Raw genomic sequence first — 12,435 nt, forward strand, 5'->3', positions numbered from 1 at the left:
AAACATTTATCATTAGTTTACTTTGTTACACCAGTAGGTGGCGAAAACTGTTCTAAGCTATATTCTGATTAAATTATTATTATTTGCAAGCAACATTTTTGTAAATATATTGTTACAATATAGTAGATTTGTTCACATAAATTTTGTTGGTAAGTAACAATTCAGAAGAAACTTATATTTTGACAGTTATACACACACAATCATTTAATAGAAGCATTAGCTCCACTGTAAACATTAAGATTTGAACACTTCCTGTACCTTTTTGTTGAGTTCATTTCAACATTAATTTTGTATTTTAAAATAATATTGCAACATCAGGTGATGTGGAACCTGATTCACCAGACTGGTATGAGTGTGTGTGTGTGTGTGTGTGTGTGGGTTGTGTGTGTGTGGGGGGTTACAGAAAGCTTATAAAGAGGGCTGTTGCCAAAGACACAGTTTGTCATATTTTGTTAAGGAAACATGGGCACATTATCTCTTGTCCTGCTCTTGCTTTCAGTCCAGTGGTCCTGGGCTCAGGAAGACCCTCTTCTGCCTTTCTCTGAACACCTGGACCCCGAGCACAAGGTGCAGCTGAAGTGGGGATTTGATGAGATCCAGGGCACAATCTTGTTCGAGCTTACTGTCAACACCAGCGGCTGGGTCGGTTTTGGCTTCAGCCCGAAAGGAGGAATGACTGGAGCCGATATCGTCATTGGAGGAGTCGGACCTGGAGGCAGTTTCTTCACGGTAAAGACTGATAACTGTCAAAGTCACCTACAGTGAAATTACAACTAATTTTATATTATTTTGATAATTTGTTTATGTTCTTGATTGTTATTCATATTTCAAATTTTGTTTATTTTGTATATTTGAGTTTCTTAGTTTTTCACATAATCAAGTCTGATAATCAATAAATCACTTCCAGTGGAGTTACAAATAATTGTATATTATTTTGATATTTTGTTCTAATTCATCATGTATTTCACATTTAGTTTATTTTCTATAATATAAATGGTAATATTTGGATTTCTTAGTATTTCACACCATCAAGACTGAGGCTGATAATGCCAGTGGAGTGACATGCTCTATAAATCAAATTTTATATTTAAGATAATTAATATTTTTTATATTTAATTTGTATTCTGGGTTCATACTGATATGTATTTCATATGTAGTTTATGTTATTTTTTACCAAACATATACATTATTTATTAATATCTGTTTTTTTTAAACTAGATGTTCTAAAATATGCAAATGTTTCTAACATTAACCTGATATTACTATAAGAAGTTGAGAGTCAAAATGCTAAACTGATAGCCCAGTTTAACCGGTTTGGAAACTACAACTATAACTATGGCATCATAAAAACACCTGTTGCTAGACATACATGCTTCTTTTGTCTTTCTTTTCCACGTTCAGGACCATCATGCTGGGGGTAATTCAATGCCTCTGGTTGACCATCAACAGAACTACAAACTCCTGTCTCTGAATGAATCTGATGGGAAAACGATCATGAAGTTTCAGAGGTCCATCGGTTCCTGTGATGAAAATGATTTACCTATCACTGTGAGCTTGCTTAACCATTTTTCAATACATGCAGTGTAACCCTACCCTTTCATTTTTTTAAGATGCAGGTTTATCCAGAAAGCAACGATGGTGGAACTATGGCATTTAGGCTTGGGAAAGTATGAGATTTTAAATGTACTTGGACCTTAGGCAAAAATATCACAGTTTCACAATATCATGGTATTGCGGTTACAGTTGTAAAATGTCTTATGTCTGTAAAAAACAACAGCTTTCTCTGCCATTGAATATACTATATTTTAAGCAACATTCAGAAAATTTGCAACAGTAGTATTTGTGTCACAGAGCTGTGGAGCCTTCATGTTTGGCCCCTTGACGGGAGCCTTTGCAGCTCCCTGTAAGTGTAACTAAAATTTTTTAGAGGCTAGAGCTCCATCTACAAGACATCTTGATGCCTTTAAATGGTCAGTCTTCTCTGACTGGTGTGCAGCACAGAACCAGCACCCTTCATCATGCTACAGTACATGTTCTACATGCAAACCATTCAACAAAAGCTGCTGGATAAGGAGCTCTCCTAAACCATGTTTAAAGTATGTGACAGCCATTGTGGCAAATTGTTAGCTGACTTGTGGCCCCTGTCGTTTAAGATCCCCCTTCTGGCTTCAGCATCGGTCAAGCGAGTCAGTGAGTGCTTCCAGTCTTGAGTTTAGGCCAAACGATTGTAGAGTCGTCCACAAACCTAGACCAAAAGTGCTCTCCACTCCATTCAGAACACAAGTCATAACCCTCTTAGTGCTTCCTAATCAGAAGGTGAGCAGGGTCCTGATCCACTCTGCCCGGTTCGGACTCTTAGAGAGTATGTTGAGCACTCTGACACATTCAGGCACTGAGAGCAGCTCTTTGTATGCTCCGGAGGTAGCTCTAAAGGGCTTCCGATTATGAAGCAGAGGTTGCCTCGCTAGATAGTCGATGCTATAGCCCTGGCTTATGCCTCAGCGGGTGACTAGTCGTCGACGTCTACCATCATTAGATTTTCCAAGCTGGGCGTTCTAAAGGGAACATTCCGGTTATTAACGTATCCTCAGTTCTCTGAGATAAGGGAACAAGCTTTGACTAGGAGGCTGCTGTGCTATAAGGCTGCACGCGAATCGATGACTGTCACTTCAGTCGAAAGATTCTGTCAAAATGGCGCTCTGAGCTGACTTACATTACATAGGTTGAAGTGCCATTGGTTACGCTAATGTAAACAAATCAGGCTTCAGTATCATAGTAAACAGGAGTCTCCCCATGGCAATCAGTAACGCAACGCTCGTTCCCTTATCTCAGGGAACCGAGGTTACGATCGTAAACAGAGTGTTTTTCAGAGCACAGTATACCTTGAAACTGGTAACTGGCCCATGCTTAATGGCATTACAAAACAAAACCATTAATGTAAAGTAATCCAAACAATGTTAAGTCCACTTGGATCAGGCCATTTCTGAGAACTCCCCTCTCAGAACAAACTGTTGATCTCGTTTGTCAAGGAGCTCTTAGCTGCACATCAAAAACCCTCCTTAAACTGAAAACATGGACTGTCTTTTTGAACTATAAAATCGTGAAATTCTAGATCAAAAATAGCTAAAAATGAGTTATAATTGGCCACATACACACTGCAAACTTTTTTGAGTGACAACCACATTTAACTGCAGTTAAATGTGGCTAAAGAGTTTCTCATTTCAGTTGTGTTTATTTTTATTTATCAGAATCTCCCCATGAAGCTGATCTATGCTTATGGCCAGACTGATGACATCACGTACCACAGCACCCGAAGAGGCACGAAGGAGCTGAACCTGTTGAAGTACATGCCTCGGGTCAACCCTCCAAACAGCAGCTTTTTTGACATAACTATGGTCAATGTGAGAAAGATTTTTACTTTGTTGTTTTGCTCTTCTTTATGTAAAACCAATTTTCTGATCCTGACATTTCTTGTTATTTAATATGCAAATTTTTTTTTCAATAAAATAAGACTTAAATCTATAATATTTATCTAGATTAGAGCATATGTTGCAATGTATGTTTTGAATATAGACTACTGTGCAAAGTTTTAGGGTTACTATTTTATGTTTTTTAAATATTAAATATTTCTTAATTTAATTTAAAAAAATATATATTTTATGCTTACCAAGGCTGTATTTATTTGATTAAAATATAATTTATTATAAATACATCAGCAATGTTGTGGAATATTATTACAATTTAAAATAATTATTAGATCTATTTATCTGTTTGAAAAAAAAAGGATTTTTATTTGAATATAATTTCAAGTGTAATTTATTCATATGATGGCAAAGCTGAATTTCAGAAGCCTTCAGTGTCACATGATCCTTCAGAAATCATTCTAATATGATGATTTGCTGCTAAAGAAACATTTCTTATTTATAAATTGAAAACCATTTTTTACCCTTTTTTTAGAATAGCAATTTCAAGAGAACATTAAATAAAATAAAATAATCTTAATAAATCTTAATAAAATATAAATCTTTTGCAACATTGTATGTCTTTACTGTAGCCATTTAATGATTCCTTGTTGAAGAAAAGTTCTTCCAAAAAAATCTTACTGACACCATAGCCTATTTTTGAATAGTAGTTAATGCAAAGATAATCTTGTCAAAGTTCAAGTGAGTGTATACTTTCACTTTACATGTTGATTATATTTACAATCATTTCAGTTCACTGTACCAGCCAACCAAACCCACTATCACTGCAAGATCGTGAGAGCCCCGACATTTGATCGCAAACAGCACATTTATCGCGTAAGTGGTTCTATGAACTTCACATCACATATCAATCAGTCAGTGGTGAAAATATTCGACTTAGATTCATTATGTCCAGATTGAGCCGGTGATCACAAACCGTGACCTTGTGCATCATCTGCTGCTGTACCGCTGCCCTCCGAGTGTGACGGAGCCATTTGAGGCGGAGTGTTATACTGGGGTGGATGGAGAGTGTATGGAGACCGTGGCTGTGTGGGGAGTTGGTGGAGGGGTTAGTATCTTCTTTGCCTGAGGTTTAAAGCATTTTCACGAGAACAAACAACCAAATTTAAGCCATTAATTATGTTATGGTTAAACATATCGTTAAAATCAAGAATCAAATCAGTTTAATTCTTAAGTGAATCATTTAGAGATGTTTTCTAAACTGATTCACTGAAAAGATCCTTCTCAAGAGGATAATTCATTTTCAACTTTTATTAGCAATGATACTTTATTAGGCCTATTGAATTTTTTTTTCCTATTTATATGTAAAAAAATTCTTAATGAGGTAAAGTTACTGATTATCTTTTCAATTAAATTACATTTTTCAAGACTTTTGAATTTCCTGAAGTGGCAGGACTTCCAATTGGAGGAAATGTTGAAAATTTTCTCTACAGGCTTGAAGTGCATTACAACAACCTCAATAAAATTGCAGGTCAGTCAGCAGAGGTTTACAGTGTAAAATATCACACTGTTATGAATAATTCAGGTCTTTTGATGTGATAAAACAATTCTTTCTTCCCTGCACAGGTCGTGTTGATAACTCAGGTCTGCGATTCTATTACACATCTGAACTCCGTCAGCACGATGCAGCTGTTCTGATGACAGGGCTTGCGGTGACCCCTGGGTACGCCATCCCACCCAAAGCCAAATCCTTCCTCACATATGGCCTCTGTGACACTGCTTATATTCCAGAGGTTTGTATGTATGTTTATCTACTCTCACTCTCACGATCAGATTCAGCAGATGACGGGATGATCTGTTGTGTTCTGTGTTCTACAGGTTCTGCAGACGCCACATGATCTTCAGGTGTTCTCTGCCATGCTGCACACACACTTAGCTGGACGCAAGGTACGAGTCGGGCACTTCAGGTAAGCCTGTGTGCATTTCTTTCTTCTGCGGTTCATAACATGAAGTTACTGCAAAGAATTCTTTTTTTTTTCTTATCCTCTTCAGAGGGGGAAAACAAATCGATCTTCTAGCTGCAGATGAAAACTATGATTTTGAATATCAGGAAGTGACAAACTTGGGTAAAACTAAGACAGTGAAGTTGGTAAGTGCTAAAAGTTTTGAAAAAGTTACAGGGGTTTCAAGTATAATTATCAAATATACACACTGGACAATACCAAATGCCACATTTATATGTTAGTTTTTATATGTTTTAGTATTTAATCATTGGCAATAAGTGAAATAAAGTAACGTTTTGGTCTTTCAGGGTGACAAATTGCTGGTGGAGTGCACCTATAAAACTGAAAACCGCAGTACACTCACATGGGTCAGTGCATTTACAAGAGGCTCATATTGTATTTTCTTTAATGACATGTATCTTCAAATTTTACTGCTCCTCATAATATTAAAAGTGGTCAAAAGAGTCTGGTGGGTGCAAATATGTTATCATATGTTCTTGATGTGTATTAATTTTCCTGGTCCTGTTCCCTGCACTTTTCTTGTATTGTCTTGTTGGCTACCCAGTAAAAATACAGAACAAAATGCATAGAGTGCTGCAGTTATGACATTTGTGGGTCAAACAAGATAGGATTTTTCCATTGACTTTTTGAATATTGCAAAAATAATCTGCGAAAAAAAAAAAACTACACTTTTTGTTTCTTAAGATAATCTTCACAAATGAAAAGTGCATGCATTTTTAAGCCTAAATGCAAACCGCATTTGCACAACTTCTACATCATTAACATGAAGCTTCAGTCAACTCTTTTAGTCCATATTTTCCCCTAAGAGTGTGATTATAAACACAATGAGGCTGAAAAAAGGACTAGTGAGTAGATGAGTTTATCTGTTCACTATGATGATGTTTAAGGTCCCCAAAAACCTCTGTCGGCCACTTCTTAGCAACTGCCTTTTTCAAGACAAGTAAAAGCTTACAGAAAATATTGTTCGGAAGTATTTCTGATGTATTTTATGTTGTAGAATAAAATGTGAAAATGACTTTAGCACAGACCCTATTTCAGGCAATGAACCAAAAACCCATTCAAAATTGACTTTCAGACTGCAACCAGAATACATCATTCCTATAGCACTCTATTGACTCTATATATCTGATCATTAAAATATGGAGGGAAGATTATGGATGTGTAAAACTCCCTTTATCTGCCTGCAGGGGGGGTTCTCAACATCAGAGGAGATGTGCTTAGCCTTCCTCTTCTACTATCCAGCGATGAATCTGAGCAGCTGTGTTAGCTTCCCAGATGTAACATCTTTAGCATCTGCAATGGGAGCACCAGATATATAGTAATCTAACTGAAAACCCAGATTTTTTTTAAATACATTTAGCTCTTAAAATACTTAAAATAGTAATGTGCCATTTAATTTATAATTTTGCAGTACCTGGCTTTATATGATGTTCACAAAGATTTGGGATGACACGTCTATCAATCAATACCAACAAACACTGAAGGGAATCGACCAGTTTGTCATAGTCACAAACTCAAGAGTAAGTGTCCATACCTCCACAATAGGAAGCTTTCAATCTTAACTGCTTCTCTGATCACAGCTGTTTACCTGACGCTCTTTTGCATGTTTATTTCCAGAACAACGGATCATACAATAGGGGGACACTTCCTGATCTCAGAGTCATCCCGTCTGCACCCTGCATGAGCGGCGGTGCCACCAAAAGTCTCGCTTTGCTATCACTGCTCCTCTGTTTGGCAGTGCAGTGGGCATCCTTATGAAACATTAATTCAAAATGCTACTGATGTAACCCATTGTTCTTTCATGGTCTAATTAAATGTCAGTAATATTGACAAAGCAAAAACTCCTGGATCACAGGGACAGAAATTGAAAATTTATAATATGTAACTACTTATTTTAATAAAAAAAAATTATTAGATGGAAATGGACTTTACACTTTACTTTCCTTGCTTTACTTGTCTTCTACAATATGAAAATCTTCAAACAAGTTTATATTAAAGAATCACTTTGACAGCATGATTCAGAATTTTTCCAACCTTGAATTGTAATTAAAAACAACAAAATGGCAATAATACGAATAACTAATACTAATAATTATTATTATTCAAAATACAGATTTCATATACCCAGTTCATTTAGTGTTTATGCAGTGGTATGTCGACAGATAAAATGATTGACGTGTTGATGCTATCGACTGCAATTGTAATTCTTGTTTTTCTGTGCTGGAATATTCTGAATATCTTTCACAATGAAGAAAAAAAAACACTATTAAAATGATAATTAAAGTAGTCCTTATGAATCATGCTTTTTGTTTCAAGCGTTTTTTCCTAAGTCATCCCAGCCAACATGTATATGTGGGCTCCACATGGTTTACCAAGTGGGCATGGTCCTAAAATGGGCATCTTATCTGTGGCCCACTTGGGTCAGCTAAGTAGGTCCCACATGGTCAAAAACAGATGGACTCCCTATGTGGGTCCTAGTTGGGTCACAAATGGGAAATGAGGACATAGGCTCTAAATGGGCAACACAAATGGGGCCCATATGGTTTTAACAAATGGGTTAGACATTGGCAAATACAATTAATCCCATATAGGCTGCCTACACTGGGTCAAGGTAGTACTGTGGGTTCGGTGCCTTGCTCAAGGGCACCTTAGTTGTGGTATTGCCGGCCCAAAACTCGAACCCACAACCTTAGGGTTAGGAGTCAAAGTCTTGTCATCATACGTCATCTAACTCCTACAGTACACAAATATACTGGTGTGCTGGTGAGCATTACAGCCTTTAATTATCGTTCAATATTAATGCACTGCTTATTGACACATGTATCGGAAATTGAGCAGCTCACACATCCAGAAGAAAAGAAACTTGTCAATGCTGCCCCACGACTTTTATTAAATACAGTTTAAATACTGATTCACTACATTATATTTTCTAGCAACGAGAGGATAAAATCGCTGTTTTTAAGTAAACCAAAGACTATAGAATACCCAAGACGTGTCACTTGTATAGTTTTGAATGGGGAAAAATGCAGCGCTCAATATGGCCGCTTAATTGCAGGAAGCCCTGCCTTCTGAATAAAAGAGCAACTCGATAATCGGTAAAGTCATCGCGTCACTGCAGCTGCTGTTATAAGCGTCCCAAGTGCTATTGTAGTAAATTAAGCTCAAAAGGGAAATGTATATAAATAATTACAATTAATTATGATTAATTACAATTATTTATATGAGCTGCCAGTAGTAACTGTAGCAGAATTCAATTAACATCAACTAATCTGTTCGTCCAGCAAACCCTTAGCGCAATTTCATATCAACTCTAAGAAAGGATATTTCCGTGGCCACAGAAAATACTTTCATAGAGTATTAATGCTTTGGAGCATGTAGAAAAATCTAAATCGTAAAAGGGACATTGATTTGCAAGGCAGAATCATTAACTAATGTAATTTTAATTAACTTTATTAAAAGAGACATCAAACAAATGCAAGCTAGTTTAATAAACACACAAACATACTAAATACAATCCCTCATACAGGGGAAAGCACAAATGAGTTTGATGGATGATTCCATCAGGAAAACCAGAGATTGAAGCTATGAAGAGTCAGTTAACCACCTGTGTAAAACCATCAGTGCCGTTTATAACGGGGTCCATAGCTTATACTAAACCTCTGTTTCATTTATTTAAACGTATGATACTTGCATTTCCTTGGCCTGGAATGAGTGTCTGGATGCAAAGTCTTGATGGTTAGGAGGGTTGTGTAGGAGTCGCGATCACGTTCTTTCGGTTTTGAAGAGGCCTGGTGCAAACTTAGGGGTAAAAAAGAGTTCTAGCTCACATACTCTTAGCAGAAGAAAGGAAAGAGCTCGAAGAGAGGAGGCCGAACTGTGTGTGTGCCTTTTTAAACCCTTCCAACCAAAAGAGAATCGAGACATCCCTCCCTACCTCTTCACGTGAACGTGTGAAATGGAGGGGTAGGGGAAAGGGGAAGGGCTAAAGGGTAGAATTGGGATTGGGCCTAATATGATTTTAATCATAAGTACATTTGCAAGATGTTTCCTCAACTGGTGATAGAAAATGTGAGTAACTTTTTTTTTTTCTTTTTTCTGATCGTCTTTTCTTCCTCTGGGGGGGACCACAAATAAAGTGGAATAGAACTTGTCACCATCATCAGTCTTTTATTTCATTCACTTGAGTACATCATAACCTCCAGATATGTCATATCAGGATAAATGCAGCTGCAGGGAAAATTATATGATGGTTGGTTTGATCGTGGTGTACAAAATGGCTTTTATAAAGCTTGTAACTTAAGCTAATAACCTTGCTATAATATCTATTGAAAGAGTCAATTTTTGTGAATCCTCTTTGTCTTGTTGGAGAATTCACATTTTTCTGATGGGATTGTCATGCTTTAGGTTTATGTTTAAATTTTGAATCATTACTTGCAGTTTTAAAACTGACAATTTGTTTATGTTGTCTAAATGGCTTATAATATCAAATGGCAATACAATTAAAATATATTTAAGATTGTATAAAATAATGGTTAAAAAAATATATATTTTTAAGGACTCGTCAGCCCTGCCCCACTCAAAATTCACCAAGGATCCAGAAGAAGCCCCGTTCACACTGCAAGTGACACACAACGACAAAGCAACACGATCCTATTCATTTCAATGGAGAGTTGTCGATTTCTGCAAGTATAGGTCTCTGCAGGAAAGCAGAGTTGGGAGTTACCAGATTAGGGTGTTTTTAGACCATGATACCTGATTGGCTGACGTCATGGTGATGTTAGGTTTAGGGATGGGGTTGTGTAAGGGGGATCATTTTGATTGCATGATTTAGAAACACCAGCAGTTTGAAAACACCCACAAAGTCATAAATGCCCACTTCTGCTCTGCAGAGACCTAAGTCTCGATTTCTGTGGCAACAAGAGCAAAAGAGGCCTTTGGCAACTGGATGGGGCGTGTCCAGCGATGTGACAAACTCTCAGGAGCGACAGCCAATAGGAAAGAAGAAGATAGAGCTCATGTGATTGTTCTCTCAGCTGTAGATAAACATACACAGTGGAAAAAGTGAGCCTTATCGCCAGCCCCTCTGAACGCAGCTTCATTATGGACCATTTGGAGGAGGATCGTCCTCTATCTGCTACACTGCACTGTAACTTCTGGAATGTATTCACTGACCTTTTGTGATATGTGACTTTTTTTTATTTTTACTAAATGTAATAATTTTACGTAATTTGATTTTGCATAATTTGCTTAAAGGGACAGTTCACCCCAAAATGAAAGTTCTACCATCATTTACCCTTCATAACCCTTATGTTTTTCCAGACCTGTATGAATTTCTTTATTCTGTTGAAGACAAAAACATATTTTGAAGAATGGTGATAACCAAACAGTTCACAGTACCCACTGACTTCTATACAGTAGTAGGAAAAGAAAGACTGTGAATATCATTGGGGTGCGTCAACCGATTTGGTGAGTAAATTATGACAGAATTTATATTTTTGAGTGAACTACCCCTTTAATACAATGTATAATTATGATTCTGCATTAAAAGTGTAACGTTTCCCTAAAAATATTATCAAAAATATATGGAGATGCATATATTATCAGAAATTATATCAGCACAATTATTCATTAAAAGATCATAATCTAGATCCAAATCCCATTTACTCTTATTCCTAAATGACAATGATTGTTGGTGTCGTATACTAACACTGTGTCTACACCAGACGCTACAGTTCTCATTTCGTGCTGTGGCACAACAGCTTAAGTCTGTCTACACTTGACACAATTATAATGTCACTGATTATGATCGATTCTTTTGTATTTAATCACCGTACTGAGCCTGAGCCACACCGCGCTGGTTTATCTATTTGTTTTAAAATGCAAACTTAACATTTGTCTTTTTCAAAGTTAAATTAGGAGATGATGAGCACACAAAGCTTTGTGCTGTGCTGCTCATACTAACCAAGCAATAAACATCCCTTCCCATGCTTGATACAAGGTGTCTGCAGATCAGAGTCCAAAACAGTCACTTGTGGGACAACATTTAGAAAAAGATTATATCAGTAATGTTACATCAGTAGTTGCCGACAAGTAACTGTTAAAAAAATGTATTTGTCAATGAATCATTCAAGAGATTCATTAAAAAAGTCTGATTCATCCAGTAATGAAACAAGTTAAGTATGTATTAATGAGTCATTTAATCATTTAATTCAGACCACTTTATTTTTAATTCATTCAAGATTACGCATTTTAAATAGACTGTTGCCATTAAGATTTAGTCAGAACTTCTAGTAAATTACATTTTATTTTTAGTTGTCTGTTCAGAATCGTGATGTCTGTTTGAAACAAAAAAAAAAAAAGTGGATTCTCTATGTATCCAGAATCATGCAACTCTAACTTAAGTTATTAAAACTGTGACTTTTAAAGGAATAGTTGACAAAAACTAAAGAATCTGTCATCATTTGCTCACCCTCAAGTTGCTCCAAACCTGAATGCATTTAATTATTCTGCTCAACACCAAAGAAGATATTTTGAAGAATATTTGTAACCAAACAGTTGTGGGGTAATTCATATTCTTTTTTCATACTGTGGAAGTCAATGGTGCCTCACAAAATAAATACATAAAAATAAATAAATAAATAAATTATTATGCATTATTTTGTTATTTTGATAAGAAATTATCAAAGGCTGTTCCATCCATGTCAGAGAATCTGAACGTGAGAAAACAGAAAAATATCTCAAATGCATATGCATACATTATAAGCTGATTTTATCATTACAAATTGAAATCAGAATTGTCTAAATAAATAAACAGTTATTCTCTATTAATTTGCGCTTCCAGTGATATTCCAATACACTGACCATTCCAATTGAAGTAGTTTTTTTCTTATCCTTAGTATAAGTTATGTCATATAGTATTTTAACATGTGTAAGCATAGTATTTACGCGTTTACTAGACACATCCAGAAAGTCTATCGGAATGGCATGTA

At 36.2% G+C, this 12,435-nt stretch overlaps 1 protein-coding gene across 1 annotated transcript; it reads left to right on the forward strand.

Annotated features, from left to right (window-relative positions):
* Positions 1 to 433: 433 nt before the first annotated feature.
* LOC132092187 (DBH-like monooxygenase protein 2 homolog) lies at positions 434 to 7,636 on the forward strand. The gene is made up of 13 exons (XM_059498316.1): positions 434 to 729; positions 1,402 to 1,548; positions 3,249 to 3,401; positions 4,215 to 4,298; positions 4,378 to 4,530; positions 4,851 to 4,953; positions 5,049 to 5,215; positions 5,301 to 5,389; positions 5,475 to 5,571; positions 5,734 to 5,793; positions 6,634 to 6,764; positions 6,858 to 6,966; positions 7,064 to 7,636. Exons 1-13 carry the CDS (start codon positions 463 to 465, stop codon positions 7,202 to 7,204), a joined length of 1,701 nt encoding a protein of 566 aa, XP_059354299.1. The 5' UTR covers positions 434 to 462; the 3' UTR covers positions 7,205 to 7,636.
* The last annotated feature ends 4,799 nt before the right edge of the window (positions 7,637 to 12,435 follow it).

This window comes from Carassius carassius, chromosome 18 (genome assembly GCF_963082965.1).
Source record: "Carassius carassius chromosome 18, fCarCar2.1, whole genome shotgun sequence".
Classification (NCBI taxonomy): Eukaryota; Metazoa; Chordata; class Actinopteri; order Cypriniformes; family Cyprinidae; genus Carassius; species Carassius carassius.